This window comes from Oratosquilla oratoria, chromosome 9 (genome assembly GCF_046742065.1).
Source record: "Oratosquilla oratoria isolate Oo_2021 chromosome 9, ASM4674206v1, whole genome shotgun sequence".
Classification (NCBI taxonomy): Eukaryota; Metazoa; Arthropoda; class Malacostraca; order Stomatopoda; family Squillidae; genus Oratosquilla; species Oratosquilla oratoria.
This window is the reverse complement of record NC_134785.1, coordinates 72,312,593-72,331,523: the sequence shown is the minus strand read 5'-3', so window position 1 is coordinate 72,331,523 and position 18,931 is coordinate 72,312,593. Positions and strand designations below refer to the sequence as shown.

The 18,931-nt window shown below is 42.0% G+C and overlaps 2 protein-coding genes across 2 annotated transcripts; one reads left to right on the top strand and one right to left on the bottom strand.

The window, feature by feature from the left end:
• Positions 1-577: 577 nt before the first annotated feature.
• Positions 578-5,180, bottom strand: LOC143028577 (uncharacterized). The gene is made up of 3 exons (XM_076190898.1): positions 5,024-5,180; positions 4,628-4,798; positions 578-830 (listed from the first exon to the last, which is right to left on the bottom strand). Exons 1-3 carry the CDS (start codon positions 5,139-5,141, stop codon positions 634-636), a joined length of 486 nt encoding a protein of 161 aa, XP_076047013.1. The 5' UTR covers positions 5,142-5,180; the 3' UTR covers positions 578-633.
• An 11,338-nt stretch (positions 5,181-16,518) lies between these two features.
• On the top strand, positions 16,519-18,514 carry LOC143027952 (uncharacterized). The gene is made up of 3 exons (XM_076189596.1): positions 16,519-16,636; positions 17,147-17,296; positions 18,305-18,514. The coding sequence occupies exons 2-3, from the start codon at positions 17,155-17,157 to the stop codon at positions 18,499-18,501; spliced, it is 339 nt and encodes a 112-aa protein (XP_076045711.1). The 5' UTR covers positions 16,519-16,636; positions 17,147-17,154; the 3' UTR covers positions 18,502-18,514.
• The last annotated feature ends 417 nt before the right edge of the window (positions 18,515-18,931 follow it).

Below are 18,931 nucleotides of genomic sequence, written 5' to 3'. Positions count from 1 at the left end.
AAATTTATTAATGTGGAATCCATTTGCTCGGATTGTGACCACGATACCTTTCAATAATATTTATCTTCGTTCCAATTTTTGTAACCAAATGATAATCTCAGCCGAATCTAAGTTCTTTGTTACAAAGACATGCATATCCCAGTGATGGTGTATCTCTTCCCCCCTAATCTCCTCAGTTTCCATTAGTAAATATATATATATATATATATATATATATATATATATATATATATATATATATATATATATACATATATATATAAACTCGTGGTGCAGTGATTCGACCGGGTCGTGTATACCACAGCAGCTGTGGTACATTTGGTATCATCCTGGACTCTTTATTTAGTCTTTCCGGTTCCGGGTTCGATGCTCATCGTCTACCGGCGAGTTTCAGTGTCAGTTTAGATCAATTTAGATGCAAAGAACGTGTTCAGGACTAATTGACCCTTTTACATAAGAACTCTATCTGTAGTCAATCCTAACAACCTTCTAAAACCTAACGCATTAGGGATAAACATAAAAAACGTGAAATCAAGTACAAACAACTTTATTCTTTATCGTTAAAAAAAAAAACAGGAACAACGAGGATGACGAGAGTCACAGATCTAAAGACTTGAGGAATGTGGAACTCGGTTAATGTTGAAGATAAGCACAAGCGAAGTCGAGGTTTCCAGGGCGCGCGTGCACGGGGCAGCAAAACTCGTTGCCGCTGCATCTCTCTCTGGTCGATCCGCATTTCTTGGTTTTAAAGATAGAGAGACAAACAGGTCCAGGAGAACATTGGTACGTGTTCACGTAGGCCTTCTCAGGAACCTCGCATCGCTCATCAACTGTAGAACACAAGAACATAAGAATGAAGGAGACTGCAAGAGACCATAAGTCATACTCTAGCCAGTTCATGTGCCTTACCACCCTGATCCCCATCCATAAAGTCTCGTATTCTTAGATCATAGTTGGCATTACTCAGTGTTTGTAAACTTAGTAATTGAGTTGAGGAGTGAATGTGCTGAACTTAGCATGATCTAACTAACTAAAGGTATTATCACACTGGGCTTCCACGGGCTTCACAAACGTCGACCGTTGAAAATTTGTTTAAGTGAAAAAGAACTTTGGTTACAATATTACCTTTTTCAAATATCAAAATATCTTTCCGTCATACATAGCAAAGCTGAATGGTGAACTGAGAGACTGAAAACCTATACCAATGTTAGAGGTACTGTTGGAATGTTCTTAGATTGGCCAAGGTTTGTGTAAGCGAAGTCAATTTGTAGTTATTGGAATGGAGGTTGGAGGGAGGAGGATGTGGGAGGAAAAATAGACCAGTGTGATAATCCCTCAAATTAGGTTCAGTTTTCATGACCTGTAGATTACATCATGCGACCTAACTAATGACACTGTTTCTAGACACGGGTTCGAATCCCGCACTCCTCTCCGATTGGCAAAAGTGACCTAGACGAGCCCCAAGAGTCCCTGAAGCACAGAGGGCAAGGGGGACTGCTTCGGCCGCAGGTACTCAGCGCCTAATGGCGTAGGGTCCTCCTGACGACCATGTTAGATATTTTGACCTTCGATCGTAGAGAATTGATTTAAGCTCCGGGTCAAAGTTATGGTTTACTGTTCATGGTGTTAAAAATGTGAAGCGTTGGATATCTAGATAACTGGTTTATGAATTTTGTGTAAACTAGTGAATGGTTTTTAGATGCATGCCCCCCAACCCCCAGAGTGGGGGCTCACGGCCCCACCATTTTGAATGCCGGTGACAAAATAGTAATAATGATAGTAAAAATAATTATGATGATAATAATAATAATGATAATAATAATAATGATAATAATGATAATAATAATAGTAATAATAATAATAATAATAATAATGATAATAATAATAATAATAATAATAATAATAATAATAATTATAATAATAATAATAATAATAATAATAATAATAATAATAATAATAATAATAATAATAATAATAATAATAATAATAATAATAATAATAATAGTAATAATAATAATAATAATAATAATAATAATAATAATAATAATAATAATAATAATAATAATAATAATAATAATAATAATAATAATAATAATAATAATAATAGTAATAATAATAATAATAATAATAATAATAATAATAATAATAATAATAATAATAATAATAATAATAATAATAATAATAATAATAATAATAAGAAGAAGAAGAAGAAGAAGAAGAAGAAGAAGAAGAAGGGAGGTAGCCAAAAAGGGAAAGGCATAAAGACACTCCCACCCATTTCATCCCTAAATACACTCCACACCCCTCCCACCCGACCAATCATCTGAGCACCTCCTTGATGAAGGGTCATACCTGCACCTATCCCACCGCCCTGGGTCAGAAGCAGTGTCGCAAGACACAGCACATCCACAGCAAGGCCGCTGCATTTAATCGGCGACCACCCTCTCCGTCCCCCCTTGCATATAAGGAGAGGACGGGGAGAAATCCCATCGGCCTGCGTCAAAATTTGCTCACATATACTACCTCCTCATGCAATCACAACATCATCCATATACAACCATTCTCCACTCACCTCTGTCTTCCGTCCTCTCCCTTCCTTCTTCAACAGACATTCCCCTCTTCCCCAAAGCCCCCTTCACCCCATCCATCCACCTCATCCTAGGACGTCCCCTCATGTTCACTCCCTCCACATCTGCCTTCCATACCTCTTTTACTAGTCTTTCTTCACTCATTCTTTCCATGTGTCCAAACCATCCTAATATTCTTTCATCAACCCTATCTACCAGCTCCTTTTTCACCCCTGTTCTCCTCCTCACCTCCTCATTTCTCACTCTATCTAGCCTAATAACCCCCACCATACTTCTCAGACACCTCATCTCAAACACATTCAAACTCCTTCTCTCTTCTTCTCTTATGTTCCACGTTTCTGCCCCATACAGTGCTGTTGGCACAATCACTCCTTCATACAGTCTCCTCTTCGCATCCATTCCTAAATGTCTATTCCTCATTACACTCTTTAATCCACCAAGGCATTTACTCGCTTCTCTCAATCTACATTCTACCTCCACCTTCACTCCACCTTTTCCTGCTACACTTGCACCCAAGTATCTAAAACTATCCACTTCCTCCAGTCGCTCTCCCTTAATGCTCACTTCCAGTCTACTGCCACTTTCACCCCTTGTACATCTCATCACCTTACATTTACCCACATTTATCTTTAGCTTTCTTCTATCACATACTCTCCCAAACTCTGCCACCAGCTTCCTCAATCCCTCCTCCGATCCTGCCACAAGCGCAGTGTCGTCCGCAAACAACAGCTGGCTCACCTCCCACTTTTCTCCATTTTAATTTAACCATCTCCAATCCCTGACCCACTACCCTTGCATTCACCTCTCGCACTACCCCATCCATGTATAAGTTGAACAGCCAGGGCGACATAACGCATCCTTGACGAAGTCCCACCTTTACCTCAAACCACTCACTCTCTCCATCTCCAATCCTGACACAAGCTCTACTACTCTCATAAAAACTCTTAACAGCTCCCAAAAGCTTTCCTCCTATCCCATAAATATGCATAACCTCCCACAGTGCCTTTCTGTCTACTCTATCATAAGCCTTTTCCAGATCCATAAAAGCCCAAAAAACATCCTTCCCCTTTCCTATAGCTTTCTCACATATCTGTCTTACCACAAAGATCTGATCTACACAACCTCTACCTGTCCTAAATCCACACTGTTCCTCACCAATTACTCCTTCTGTTCCTCTCCTAATCCTCTCAATCAAGATCCTCCCATAAACCTTCCCAACTACACTTAACAAGCTAATCCCTCTGAAACTACTACATTCACACTTGTCCCCTTTTCCCTTGTAAAGAGGAACTATACAGGCACTTCTCCAGTCCTCCGGTACTCTACCCTCTCTCCAGCAAACATTAAATAACCTCACCAACCAGTCCACCATCACTTGACCTCCCTTTTTCAGACATTCTGCATGGCATCCATCCAGACCAGGTGCCTTACCTGCTTTCATCATCTTAACAACTGCCTTCACCTCATCCTTCCTTATTTCTCCTCCATTCTCCTCACTCATCACTCTCATTTTCTTCGCATTTCCCACTGCAACTATCTTTCCCTCCCTATCCTCCTTCACATTTAGCAACTCCCTAAAATACTCTGTCCATCTTCCTCTTACTGTTGTCTCTTCCATTATCATTTCTCCATTGGCACCTTTTACCTTTTCTTCTCTACTTGATTCGCCTCATCTTCCTCTCTTAATTTCTTTCCAAAAGAAGTTTTGGAAAGAAATAATAATAATAATAATAATAATAATAACAATAATAATAATAATAATAATAATAATAATAATAATAATAATAATAATAATAATAATAATAATAATAATAATAATAATAACAATAACAACAACAACAACAACAACAACAACAACAACAACAACAACAACAACAACAACAACAACAACAACAACAACAACAATAATAATATTAATTATGATAATAATAATAATAATAATTATAATAATAATAATAATAATAATAATAATAATAATAATAATAATAATAATAGCAATAATAATAATAATAGCAGCAACAACAACAACAACAACTCACTTGGATATCCATCATCACAGCATTCATAACGACCACCACCAACATTGCAGAAGTATTTGCAATCAAACTGGGGTGGTATGGGCGACCTGGAGTCGGCGTGACTGACCAGTGTTGCCAAAACGCCGACCACCACCAGAAACAGGAGCTTCATGCAGGTCACCATCTTTGTAGCTGAAATTGAAAACAATCATTTAGATCCTTTTTTTTTTTTATAGAATATCTAAGTTCAATGTGGAACAATGATTTGAAGGATGATATACGTTCAAACAAATATTTCTATGTTTTTCTATTCATGTGTCCATGTTCAAGAGGGAGCGTGGATTGTCTAAGAATTTGTTATTTTATTCAGTTAAGAGTTGTACCACATCACAAAATGATAGAGAAGTAACAACTTACCTTTCCAGCGTAGCCTGAATTGATGCATTTTGAGGCGACGTACCCTTGCAAGGACTTTATACCTGACCGAGCGGATATCATTGCCAGATAATGGAGGGGGAACACCGGTATTTCCCATAAGGGTTCCTTCAACAGTTCACTTTAGCTTACATTTACATTTAAACAATGTCACAGTACCACAATGTAGAAGTATCTAATCACTCTACAAAGCTCAAGTAGAAAATAGATATGTAGAACGAATATATGGCAACGCTATTTCTTCGAACGTGAGTCGACCAAATTGATATTGACCCAACTCCTTTTGAACTGTCTTATGTATATATATATATATATATATATATATGTATATACATATATATATATATATATACACATATATATACATATATAGATGTATATATATATACATATATATGTATATATATGTATATATATACATATATATACAGATGTATATATATACATATATATATATATATATATATACATATATATATACATATATATATATATTCTTTTCCTTTCATCTATGGTTCAACGTCACAAACTCCATCCTATCGGGAGGCTAGAACGGTGCCCCTTACAGAGGACTTTGTAGGATTTAATTTAATGAAGTATGTCCTTGGTACAACCTGGTCCATGACATGGCTCGAACCGCCATCCCCTCGACCTTCGCCGCAAGTACCGACGCCCTAACTTTTAACCCGCTTGGCCAGCGAGCTGACAAAGCATTACAAAGAGTTACAAAGGTGGATCATGCCGACAGGAGACCTTTTTGGTTCATAACTTGATCGGATGCGAAAAAAGATATAATAAGGATAAATAGATAAATTAATAAATAAATAAATAATACAATAATATAAATAATAGTAAATAAAATATATGAATAAATTCATAGGTATTGTTGAATAATAAACAAAGAGGTAAATAGGAAATAATAATAAATTGACATATAATTAATAATAAATGAGAATCAAGTAAATAATAATACACAGACAAACAATAACACAACAAATAAATGAATAAAATAAAATACATGACAGTCATTAAAGCATCTTGCATAGATGTTTATCTAAATGAATCTTAAATCTTCGAACTGAATTACATTGCACTGCCTCAACAGGAAGGTTATTACATTCATTAACTACACGGTTGGCGAAGTTGCCTCTACCCACTTCCAAATTAAATCTATTTCCTAACAGTTTGAGACCATTGTTTCTTGACTGATTCTCATTGAGTGTGAAAATTTTGTCACTTTTGATGTTATCAATTCCCCCTAGAATCTTAAAAACCTGTATCAAGGCACCTCTAAGTCTACGTTTTTTAGGGAAAATAGATTTATATTATATCAGTCGATTGATATATATATATAATATATATATATATATATATATATATATATATATATTATTTCTTTGTCGCGGCTCGTGCCGCTTAAATTCTTCTTATCGGCTTAAGAAACCTGCACAGCGAAGCTATAGCGATAATCCCATACCACACTCCTGGTCATATGGCCATTTCCCGAAGGTTGAGTGTGGTTTGAATTTTCCGCCAAAATCATCGGAAATTTAAAATTCCCGGCTCTGTGCAGGCATGCGCATTGTCGACCCCATCTCCCCCTCCCTATCCCCTCCCTTCTTACCCGGCTAGCTCGAGCCGGGCGTCGCGTCACTTCAATGAGAAATAAAGGCTTCGCCTGTGGGAGGAGGGAGGGACCCTAAATCTGTGCAGGTTTCTTAAGCCGATAAGAAGAATTTAAGCGGCACGAGCCGCGACAAAGAAATATTATCGGCTGAAAGAAACCTGCACAGCGAAGCTATGCATGAGACGAGGACAGGTGGGAGGAGAGGTGAAGCCTGAATCAAACCGTTATTACGTGTGTCTTTCCTATGGGAGACTTATTCATTTTATCACTCAGTAGAGGGGAGACAGAAACGTCAAGTACCCACGCCGAAGAATGTGACATGCACAACATTGCACTGTTCACACAATGCGTAAATTATACGAAATTTGTATCCTGTTCAACGGTTCCTGGCCCCTCCCCACTCCTCGGTCGCCCTTTGCCCCCTCCACTTTTTTGAGATGTGAGGGGTGGAGCCGTTTCCATGGCGACACATGGGACAGGGGCGACCGAGTGGTAGAGACACCGTGTCCCCAAGGGAGTCGTCGATGTCCAGTCCCTAGGTCCCGCACCCGCTCCACAGAGTGGGTGCGGAGAAACTCCAGCGACCGGCGTAGGGCCCCCGACCGAAGCCAGGGACGCAACAACCTGTGGAGTGCTGAGGGTATCGGCCCGGGCAGGTCACGCGGGAGAAGCAGTATGCTCCTGTCGACCTCCCGTACCAGCCGTCGGCGCCCCAAGCGGCTCAGTGGAAGGGCCGGGGTCGCGAAGTTGAGGCCCCCCCCCCCCCGCCACCGAAGGAGGGAGGACGTGTGAGAGAAGCACGCTCTTTTGGCGCAGGGGAGCACCCGAAGGACGCTGACTGTGTCCCACTCAATCCCGAGCCAATAAAGTCTCTGTGTGGGAGCAAGGACAGACCCGTCCCAGTCCACCCCGGACTCCACGTCCGCCAACACACTCAGAGCCACTGAGATGTCGGCCGATGCACCCTCCCCGGTGGGCAAATGCATCAACTAGCCGTCTAGGAACATGAGTGTGGAGACGCTTGCTTCCGTCCAACGTACGCCTACCACTCTCACTAGTTTCGTGAAGATCCTCGGGGTAAGCGAGAAACCGAAAGGGAGTATGCGAGGCCAAGTTCGTTTCCGAGCGACCTCGTCCGTGGGCGTTAGTCAAGAGGCTTCGTCCTGGGTGAAGACGTTCCCTGAGCGTCTCCCACGAAGACGGGCCTGGACCCTCGGTATGTATCCAACTCACCCCAAGTCTTCCCGCGGGAAGTTCTCGAAGCCCGTGGCGAGCGTCTTCATCCAATAGTGTGCTATGGCAATTTGTGACGTCTCATCACCCACAAGCGGACTTCTATATGTTTAATACCTAGTGACATCATGTGATTATACTGTGACGTCACCGGATTGATCATGGCGCCATAGGATCGTCTCGTGACGTCACAGGGACACAAATTGACGTCATAGGACTACATGGTGACGTCAATTTATCACAATGACGTCATCTTATCATACCGTGACATCACTGAGTCACAGTGAGCGTTGAAATAAATTTTGACATGGTAAAATTCTGGACCATCATGACTGTAGATTAAATTAAGTTGAATAGGAAAAGTCATGTTCATGTTGACCTGAGTCACAGTGGGCGTTGAATTAGTTTAACATGGTAAAATTCTTGACCATCATGACTACAGATTAGCTTAAGTTGAATAGGAAAAGTCATGGTCATTTCGACCTAAGTCACAGTGAGCGTCGAAATTAATTTTAACATGGTAAAATTCTCGACCATCATGACTGTAGATTAAATTAAGTTGAATAGGAAAAGTCATGTTCATGTCGACCTGAGTCACAGTGGGCGTTGAATTAGTTTAACATGGTAAAATTCTTGACCATCATGACTACAGATTAGCTTAAGTTGAATAGGAAAAGTCATGGTCATTTCGACCTAAGTCACAGTGAGCGTCGAAATCAATTTTAACATGGTAAAATTCTCGACCATCATGACTGTAGATTAGCTCAAGTTGAATAGGAAAAGTCATGTCCATTTCCACCTGAGTCACGGTGAGCGTCGAAATTAATTTTAACATGGTAAAATTCTCGACCATCATGACTGTAGATTAGCTCAAGTTGAATAGGAAAAGTCATGGTCATTTCGACCTAAGTCACAGTGAGCGTTGAAATTAATTTCAACATGGTAAAGTTCTTGACCATCATGACTATAGATTAGCTTAAGTTGAATAGGAGAAGTCATGTCCATTTCGACCTGTTTTTTTTTTTTTTTTTTCTCCAAGGTCAAGGCATTTTATTTATGTAATACCTAGCACTTTGCGCCAACTTAAACTGTACTATTTAAAACTGATTTTCCTCTTCTCATTACACTAAATGATTGTAGTTTCTTTGAACTAATTTATACTCATTTTAACTAACACTAGACTCCCTAAGTCTAAAGTTCTTTTGTGTTTTACTTGGGGGTGGAACATCAGGTAAGTCATCTTTAAACTCAAGCCAAGTGAAGTTGATAAGAGGTTGGCTGTGGCTCATGAGAAGGGCTGGGTGGTGTTTTTTGTTTTTTGTTTTTTTAAGAAACCTGGAAGGAGGGTGGTGCCGTGAGGCGTTAGAAGACCATTGAAGCTCGGAGGTATGGGGCTGCCGAGGCCTGATGATCCTCGGGGAGCCACCCTCCGTATCATAAGACACGTCCCCTTGTCCTCCAAGAGGCCCGGGTTCTTACCACGGACGACTTGAGGACGTATGGGGAACGGAGTACGAGTGGAAAAGGTCAAAGTCTACGCCTAGGGCCTGACAAAGAAAGTTATAAGGCGTTAAAGGACCATTATTGGTCGAAGGTATGGGGCTGCCGAGGCCTGATGACCCTCGGGGCGTCACCCTCCGTATCATAGGACACGTCCCCTTGTCCTCCGAGAGGCCCGGATTCTTACCACGTACGACTCGAAGACGTATGGGGAACGGATTACGAGTGGAAAAGGTCAAAGTCTACGCCTAGGGCCTCACAAAGGGAGCCATTAAGGCGTTAGAGGACCATTATTGGTCGGATGTATGGGGCTGCCGAGAGGCCTGATGACCCTCGGGGGCACCCCCTCCGTACCATAGGACACGTCCCCCTCTCTTCCGAGAGGCCCGGGTTCTTACCGCGGACGACCCGAAGACGTATGGGGAACGGATTACGATCGTATAAGGTCAAAGTCTACGCCTAGGGCCTGACGAAGCAAGCTATGAGGCTGTTAGAGGACCATTGATGACCGGAGGTTTGGGGCTGCCGAGAGGCCTGATGACCCTGGGGGGCGCCACACTCCGTACCATAAGACACGTCCCCCTGTCTTCAAAGAGGCCCGGGTTCTTACCACGGACGGCCTGGAGACGGGGACGTATTGCGATCGTATATGGTCAAAGTCTACGCCTAGGGCCTGATACAAACCGTGAGGCAATAGAGGACCGATGATGGTCAGAGCTATGGCGCTGCCGAGAGGCCTGATGACCCTGGGGGGCGCCACACTCCGTACCATAAGACACGTCCCCCCCGTCTTCAAAGAGGCCCGGGTTCTTACCACGGACGGCCTGGAGACGGGGACGTATTGCGATCGTATATGGTCAAAGTCTACGCCTAGGGCCTGAAACAAACCGTGAGGCAATAGAGGACCGATGATGGTCAGAGGTATGGCGCTGCCGAGAGGCCTGATGACCCTGGGGGGCGCCACACTCCGTACCATAAGACACGTCCCCTGTCCTCCGAGAGGACCCGGGTTGTTTACCAGGGACGGCTCGAAGACGGGGACGGATTGTGCTCGTATAAAATCAAAGTCGAAGAATGAGACAAACCAGCAGCCAAGCGGAAAGCGATAAAACTAACAGACGATTAACCAGCAGGAAACGGGACCGCCTGCTCCCATGTGGGCAGCGAGTTAACCACTCGGTCCCGTTTCCGCGATCTAAGTGACGCGACGTCCGGCTCGAGCTAGCCGGGTAAGAAGGGAGGGGATAGGGAGGGGGAGGTGGGGTCGACAATGCGCATGCCTGCACAGAGCCGGGAATTTTAAATTCCCGATGATTTTGGCGGAAAATTCAAACCACACTCAACCTTCGGGAAATGGCCATATGACCAGGAGTGTGGTATGGGATTATCGCTATAGCTTCGCTGTGCAGGTTTCTTTCAGCCGATAAATATATATATATATATATATATATATATATATATATATATATATATGTATATATATATACATATATATATATATATATATATATATATATATATATGTGTGTGTGTGTACGTATGTATGTACAGTATATATAAATATGTAATATATATATATATATATATATATATATATATAGGTATATATAAGGACATATATACATATATATATACTATATATATATATATATATATATATATGTGTGTGTGTGTGTGTGTGTGTGTGTGTGTGTGTGTGTGTGTGTGTGTGTGTGTGTGTCGCAAGACACAGCACATCCACAGCAAGGCCGCTTCATTAAATTGGCGACCCCCCTCTCCGTCCCCTCATGCATAAAAGGAGAAGACGGGGAGAAATTCCTTCGGGTTGCGTCAAATTTTGCTCACACATACTACCTTACTCCCCATCCCCCCGCCCATTCCACCTCATGCATCACAACATCATCCATATACAACCATTCTCCATTCACCACTATCTTCTGTCCTCTCCCATCCTTCCTCAATAGACATTCACCTCTTCCCCATATCCCCCTTCACCTAATCAATACTCCACATCCTAGGTATTCCCCTCATGTTCACTCCCTCCACATCTGCCTTCCATACCTCTTTTACTAGTCTTTCTTCACTCATTCTTTCCATGTGTCCAAACCATCCTAATATTCTTTCATCAACCCTATCTCCCAGCTCCTTTTTCACCCCTGTTCTCCTCCTCACCTCCTCATTTCTCACTCTATCTAGCCTAGTAACCCCCACCATACTTCTCAGACACCTCATCTCAAACACATTCAAACTCCTTCTCTCTTCTTCTCTTATGTTCCACGTTTCTGCCCCATACAGTGCTGTTGGCACAAATCACTCCTTCATACGATCTCCTCTCAGCATCCATTCCCAAATATCTATTCCTCGTTACACTTTTTGATCCACCAAGGCATTTACTCGCTTCTCTCAATCTACATTCTACCTCCACCACTCCACCCTTTCCTACCACATTTGCTTCCAAGTATCTAAAACTATCTTCTTCCTCAAGTCGCTCTCCCTTAATGCTCACTTCCAGTCTACTGCCACTTTCACCCCTTGTACATCTCATCACTTTAATTTTACCCACATTTATCTTTAGCTTTTTTCTATAACATACTCTCCCAAACTCTGTCACCAACTTCCTCAGTCCCTCCGATTTTGCCACAAGCGCAGTGTCGTCCGCAAACAATAGATGACTCACCTCCCACTTTTCTCCATTTCCTTTAACCATCTCCAATCCCTGACCCTCTACCCTTGCATTTACCTCTCGCACTACCCCATCCATGTATAAGTTGAACAGCCAGGGCGACAAAACGCATCCTTGACGAAGTCCCACCTTTACCTCGAACCACTCACTCTCTCCATTTCTAATCCTGACACAAGCTCTACTACTCTCATAAAAACTCTTGACAGCTCCTAGAAGCTTTCCTCCTATCCCATATATCTGCATAACCTCCCACAGTACCTTTCTGTCTACCCTATCGTAAGCCTTTTCCAGATCCATAAAAGGCCCAAAAAAGATCCTTCCCCTTTCCTATAGCTTTCTCACATATTTGTCTTACCACAAAGATCTGATATACACAACCTCTACCTATTCTAAATCCACACTGTTCCTCACCAATTACTCCCTCTGTTCCTCTCCTAATCCTCTCAATCAAGATCCTCCCATAAGCCTTCCCAACTACACTTAACAAGCTAATCCCTCTGAAACTACTACATTCACACTTGTCCCCTTTTCCCTTGTAAAGAGGAACTATACAGGCACTCCTCCAGTCCTCTGGCACTCTACCCTCTCTCCAGCAAACATTAAATAACCTCACCAACCAGTCCACCATCACTGTACCTCATTTTTCTTTTTAGACATTCTGCATGGCATCCATCCAGACCAGGTGCCTTACCTGCTTTCATCATCTTAACTGCCTTCACTTCATCCTTCCTTATTTCTCCTCCATTTTCCTCACTCATCACGGTCATTTTCTTAGCATTTCCCACTGCAACTCTCTTTCCCTCCCTATCTTCCTTCACATTTAGCAACTCCCTAAAATATTCTGCCCATCTTCCCCTTACTGCCTTCTCTTCCATTATCATCTCTCCATCTGCACCTTTTACCTTTTCTTCTCTACTTGATTCGCCTCCTCTTCCTCTCTTAATTTCTTTCCAAAACATCTTTTTATTACTTTCAAGATTTTCTGTCATACCCTATCAATGTACTAATTTTTATATATTTTACTATTCTCCTCCTCCTCCTCTTCCTTCTCATCCACCTCTTTTTCCACCTCCTCTTCCTCCTTCTCCTCCTCCAACTTCTCCTCATCTTCCTCTTCTTTCACTTCTTCCTCATCCTGTTCCTCATCCTGTCGAACTGTTGAAGGTATCGTTTTTGGTAAATACTGGTTTTCCGCCTGAGCAATCTGGCAATGGTGCCCACTAGGTCAGGTATAAAACCCTTTTAGGGTACGTCGACCTCAACGAAATCAAATTGATTCCAGCAAATAAGTTCAGGAAAATAAACAAAACACCAACAAACACATAAAACACAACAAACACATAAAACACACAAATAAACACCAACATGTACACTACACTCAAAGTCCTACAGCACAACGTACTAGACTGGCACAGCAGAAGACACGAACTAATAAACACCTACAGACGAATAGACCCAAATATCATAATCATCAACGGACACGGATGTAACAAAGACAGACCAATAAAAATACCAGGATACACCACTCACTCCATAAACACCTCACAAGAAAAACACGACGGAACATGCATTGCGGTTCAAACACACTTAAAACACAAACTAATAGACGACTTCCACTCAGACATGTTAGCAGTAACCATAGAAACCTCTCTAGGACCTACAACATTTGCCTCAACATACATCCCATTCAGACGATGCTACCTAGTATTTCCAGACTTCATAAGACTCGCCACATTCCAACACCCAACATACATAATGGGTGACTTAAATGCCAGGTCCCAAGCACTGGGACACAGGGATTCAAACCCCCCTGGCAAAGGAGTCACTCATCTCATACATAATTACGGTATGACACACATAGGACCCGAATTTCCCACATACATTAATCATCAAACATCCACCACTCCAGACATAGTCCTACAAAACAGACATGCCACACACAACTACCACATAACACCAGGGCCACTTACATCAAGCGACCACATCCCAGTCATTATGACAGTGTCTGCGTCCCCCATTCAAATCCCGATAAGATGCCGATTCGCGCCAAAGAGAGCGAACTGGAAACGCTTCAAGTCGCTCACGGAGGAATGCGATGAGGTTAACTTGGAGGGTGCGAATAAGGAAGAGATAGACCGAGCACTACAAGCAACAGAAACAATCATACAACACGCAGCTACACGCACAATTCCAAAAATAGCTCACAGAATACTACCACACGCACCCATTACAGAAAACATAAAACGACTTCTAATACAAGCAAGACACATACACGAATACATCACAACACATCCACAAGGACCACATCACATTAAAAGACTTAACAAAATCAGACAGATACTCAACGAACACTACAAAGCACAACACCAGGAAAAATGGCAGGAAATGATCTCCAAACTTGCATCTACCAAAGACACAAAAACATTCTGGAAATCGGTAAACAGGATGATGGGAAACACTAAAATAACACATAATCATTACATAACAGACGAACAAGGCAAAAAACACTACACACCACAAGAAAAAGAAACAGCACTACGCACACACTGGGAAAAAACCTTCACCATCACACCAACAGAAAACCAAGACTTTGACAAGGACTTTGAAGAATACATTGAAACTTGTATGCAAGAATACTCATCTCTCATAACCCCCGCCACACACTCCTACCCCTCCGCTCTCCCTAAGGAGGGATTAGCCAAACCTATACAAACACATACAGTACGTGAAGCCCTAAGCTCTATGAAAAATAGGGCGCCAGGCAGATCGGGAATAACAAAACAAATGCTCACACACGCACATCCCAAAATAATACAAAACCTCACAAACATCTTCAACGCAGCACTAGAAATGGGCTACTTTCCACGCACTTTAAAAACAGCAGTAATAATCTTTATCCCCAAAACAGGCACTAACTTAAGACACGTAAACAATAACAGACCCATATCACTCTTAGAAACACACGGAAAACTTTTCGAAAAAATACTAAATCACAGACTTTACACACACCTCCATCAACAAAACACATTAAAACCATCACAGCACGGCTTCAGACCAGGATTCGGCACACACACAGCTCTGGCCACACTATACCAATCAATAGCAGTAGCTAAAGCCCAGAAGCAGCAGGTCAACCTGGTGCTCAGGGATGTGAGCAAAGCCTTTGATAAGGTATGGTGGTCAGGGCTAAAATACAAAATAATTCAACTACACCTCCACCCATACCTCACACGTATACTCTGTAATTTCATAACAGACAGGAAAGCATGCATACGCATACATCACCACATAGGACAAGAATTCTCCATCACCTGTGGAGTCCCGCAAGGAAGCTCCATTAGTCCTACATTATACAACATTTACATACATGATATACCGGAACCACAGCCGGGATGTCAACACATCATATACGCGGATGACATCACACAAATCATCACACAACCAGGAAAATCAACACGCATGCTTGCGAAAAAGACAGAGCGCGAGATCAAAAGCATTAATGCTTACGAGCGCTGCTGGAAGATTCGCACGAACACACAAAAATTCACACTGATACATATACAAGGACAAGGGAAGTCACCTGTCACGACAGATGGCATCCAACACAAATACTCAACACATGGCAAAGTACTCGGCTGGAACTTCTCCTCCTATGGAGGAGCAGCCCATGTCGAGAGGGCAGCAGCCATAGCTAAACGGAGCCTTCACAGGCTTCAACGCTTCAGAGAGCTGCCAATGAAACAAAAACGGACCCTCTACTTTGCCTATGTGAGGAGTGTTTTAACATACCCAGACATTCCACTCCACACACTTAGAAAGTCACCCCTACAGAAATTACAGAGTGTACAAAACAGAGCACTAAAATTCATAACAAACACAAAATGCACAGACAGAAAAACAGCTGAAGAACTACACACAGAAACGGACACTCCAGCAATAAACACGCAACTACACACACAAGCAACGAAAACATGGGAAAGATTATTCACTCTCGACACACCACTCTTACAAGAACTCACGTCACTACCAGAACACACGAAACAACATAGAAACTGGCCTCTCAGTTATGAAAAAACATTAGAAGATCACACTTCACAATTCACAATATAACCACATTGTAATTCCATCAAATCACTTAGCGTGATGGATAGGAGTATATATGGAGGTACCTACCTCCATATATACGCCTGCCCTTCATGACGGGTGTGACTCCAAAAGTCCGGTTATTAGAAGAGCATTCAACTCCTCCTACACGGTGTAAATCACAATGCACAGAAACACTACTGAATACCACTGTAAGTTGGTATCCCAACACTCTTTTAACCTCTCACTTCCTTCCTTACTTCTAACTTTCTCCTTCCCCTCCTCCCCCCCTCCGCCCATCGGGCACCCCTCCTTCCTTACCCCCAAATTACCGTTGACCTCAACACTACAATTCGCACTGCTGCAAAGCTAAGTTGTCACTTCTCTATTGTTTATGTGGGACGCTACCTAACTGCCATCAATCATCTTCATCGTCGACCTCAACACTACAATTAGCACTGCTGCAAAGGTAAGTTGTCGACCTCAGCACTACAAATCGCACTACTGCAAAGGTAACTTGTCACTTATCTATTGTTTATGTGGGACGCTACCTAACTGCCATAAATCATCATCATCGTGGACCTCAACACTATAATTCACACTGCTCCAAAGCTAAGTTGTCACTTCTCTATTGTTTATGTGGCACGCTACCTAACTGCCATCAATCATCATGGTCGTCGACCTGGACACTACAATTCACACTGCTGCAAAGGTAAGTTGTCACTTCTCCATCGTTTATGTGGGACGCTACCTAACTGTATAAAATAACCAAAAGTTGGTTAAACGAATACAATAATTTTTTTTTTTTAGCCAATCCACTCTCCTTCTTAAAAACAAGTTAATCATTACTACATCAATCATGGCCATAGAAACAAGAAAACAAACACTGAAGGTTATTTGTCTGGATGAATACCATCCTTGAAATCATGGTTACACATTGTACTTAGACCTACAAAAAATCTAAATGACTAAATTTCAGTGACTAAGATGGCATCCTGTATGAAGCTGATGTTGTGTGCGGTCGGCGTCGTATTGGCGACTGTGGTCAGTCACGCCGACTCAGAGTCTGACTGTGAATTCTACTGCAACGTTGGAGGAACATATGAATGCTGTGATAATGGATGTCGATGTGAGTTATTGTCATTATCATCATGATCATTACTATCTTATCACTGGTATAAGAAAAGGGAGGGGGCATATGCTCCCCACTCCAAGTTTTTTTTTTTTTGGGGGGGGGCGTGTGCCCCCACTCTGGGGGTTGGGGGGGCATGCATCTAAAAACCATTCACTAGTTTACACAAAATACATAAACCAGTTATCTAAACATCTAACGCTTCACATTTTTAACACCATTAACAGTAAACCATAACTTTGACCCAAATCTTAAGTTCAATTCTCTACGATCGATGGTCAAAATATATATCTAACACGGTCGTCAGGAGGCGCTGAGTACCTGTGACCGAAGCAGTCCCCCTTGCCCTGTGTACTTTAGGGACTCTTGGGGCCCGTCAAGATCGCTATTGCCAATCGGAGAGGAGTGCGGGATTCTAACCCGTGTCTACAAAACAGTGTCATTAGTTAGGTCGCATGATGTAATCTACAGGTCATGAAAACTGAACCTCATTTGAGGGATTATCACACTGGTCTCTTTTTCCTCCCACATCCTCCTCCCATTCCAACCTCCATTTCAATAACTACAAATTGACTTCTTTTACAGAAATCTTGACCAATCTAAGAACATTCCAACAGTACCTCTAACATTGGTATAGGTTTTTAATCTCTTAGTTCATCTTTCAGCTTTGCTATGTATGACGGAAAGATATTTTGACATTTGAATTATTTTTATTTTGTAACCAAAGTTCTTTTTCACTTAAACAAAATTTCAACGGTCAACGCTGGTGAAGCCCGTGGAAGCCCAGTGTGATAATAGCTTTAGTTAGTTAGATCATGGTAAATTCAGCACATTCACTCCTTAACTCAATTACTAAGTTTACAAACACTGAGTAATGCCAACTATGATCTAAGAATACGAGACTTTATGGATGGGGATGATAGGTGGTAAGGGACCTGAACTGGCTAGAGTAGGACTTATGGTCTCTTGCAGTCTCCTTTATTCTTATGTTCTTGTGTTCTACAGTTGATAGACGATGCGAGCACCCTGACAAGACCTACGTGAACAGGTACCAATGTCCTCCTCGAAAGAATTGTCCCGCCATCTTTGATCATAAGAACTGCGGAACGGTCGATGAGAGATGTAGTGGCAAGGAATTTTGCTGCCCCATGCGCTTGTTCACGGGAGAAATTAAATTCGTTTGTGCCTTTCTTCGACATTAACTGAGTCCTACACTCTTCAAGTCTTTAATTGTGTGACTCTCATCATCCGTGTTGCTCTGTTTTGTAATTATGAAAAATAAAGTTGTTTGTACTTGATTTAACGTTTTTTTTTTGTGTGTGTGTGTATGTGTGTGTGTGTGTGTGTGTGTGTGTGTGTGTATCCCTAAGGCCCTGTCCACAATGCGCCTCATGACCATGGCGGTGATAGTGGCGCTGTTGGAAATCGAGGTTTTCAAGGGCGTCAGCGCACTGCTGAGCTATTTCGGACAGTTTCCATTTGATGAAGACATAAATGTGAATACAACCCGAGCATATCAACTAAAATAGAATGGATTCCACATTAGTAAAGTTCTGAATACCTGAGCATAAATCGCTGAGAGACGATACCCAAGAAACTTGACAGAATATCAAAGTTTAACTTTAGATGACA

What these genes read in the sequence shown, in the direction of transcription:
- LOC143028577 (XM_076190898.1), bottom strand. Translation starts at nt 5,141, where the DNA reads ATGGGAAATACCGGTGTTCCCCCTCCATTATCTGGCAATGATATCCGC. An exon ending in ATTCAGGCTACGCTGGAAAG is followed by an intron (nt 4,799 to 5,023) that starts GTAAGTTGTTAC and finishes TTTCAATTTCAG; the next exon opens with CTACAAAGATGGTGACCTGC. An exon ending in CTGTGATGATGGATATCCAA is followed by an intron (nt 831 to 4,627) that starts GTGAGTTGTTGT and finishes TGTGTTCTACAG; the next exon opens with TTGATGAGCGATGCGAGGTT.
- LOC143027952 (XM_076189596.1), top strand. Translation starts at nt 17,155, where the DNA reads ATGGCATCCTGTATGAAGCTGATGTTGTGTGCGGTCGGCGTCGTATTG. An exon ending in CTGTGATAATGGATGTCGAT is followed by an intron (nt 17,297 to 18,304) that starts GTGAGTTATTGT and finishes TGTGTTCTACAG; the next exon opens with TTGATAGACGATGCGAGCAC.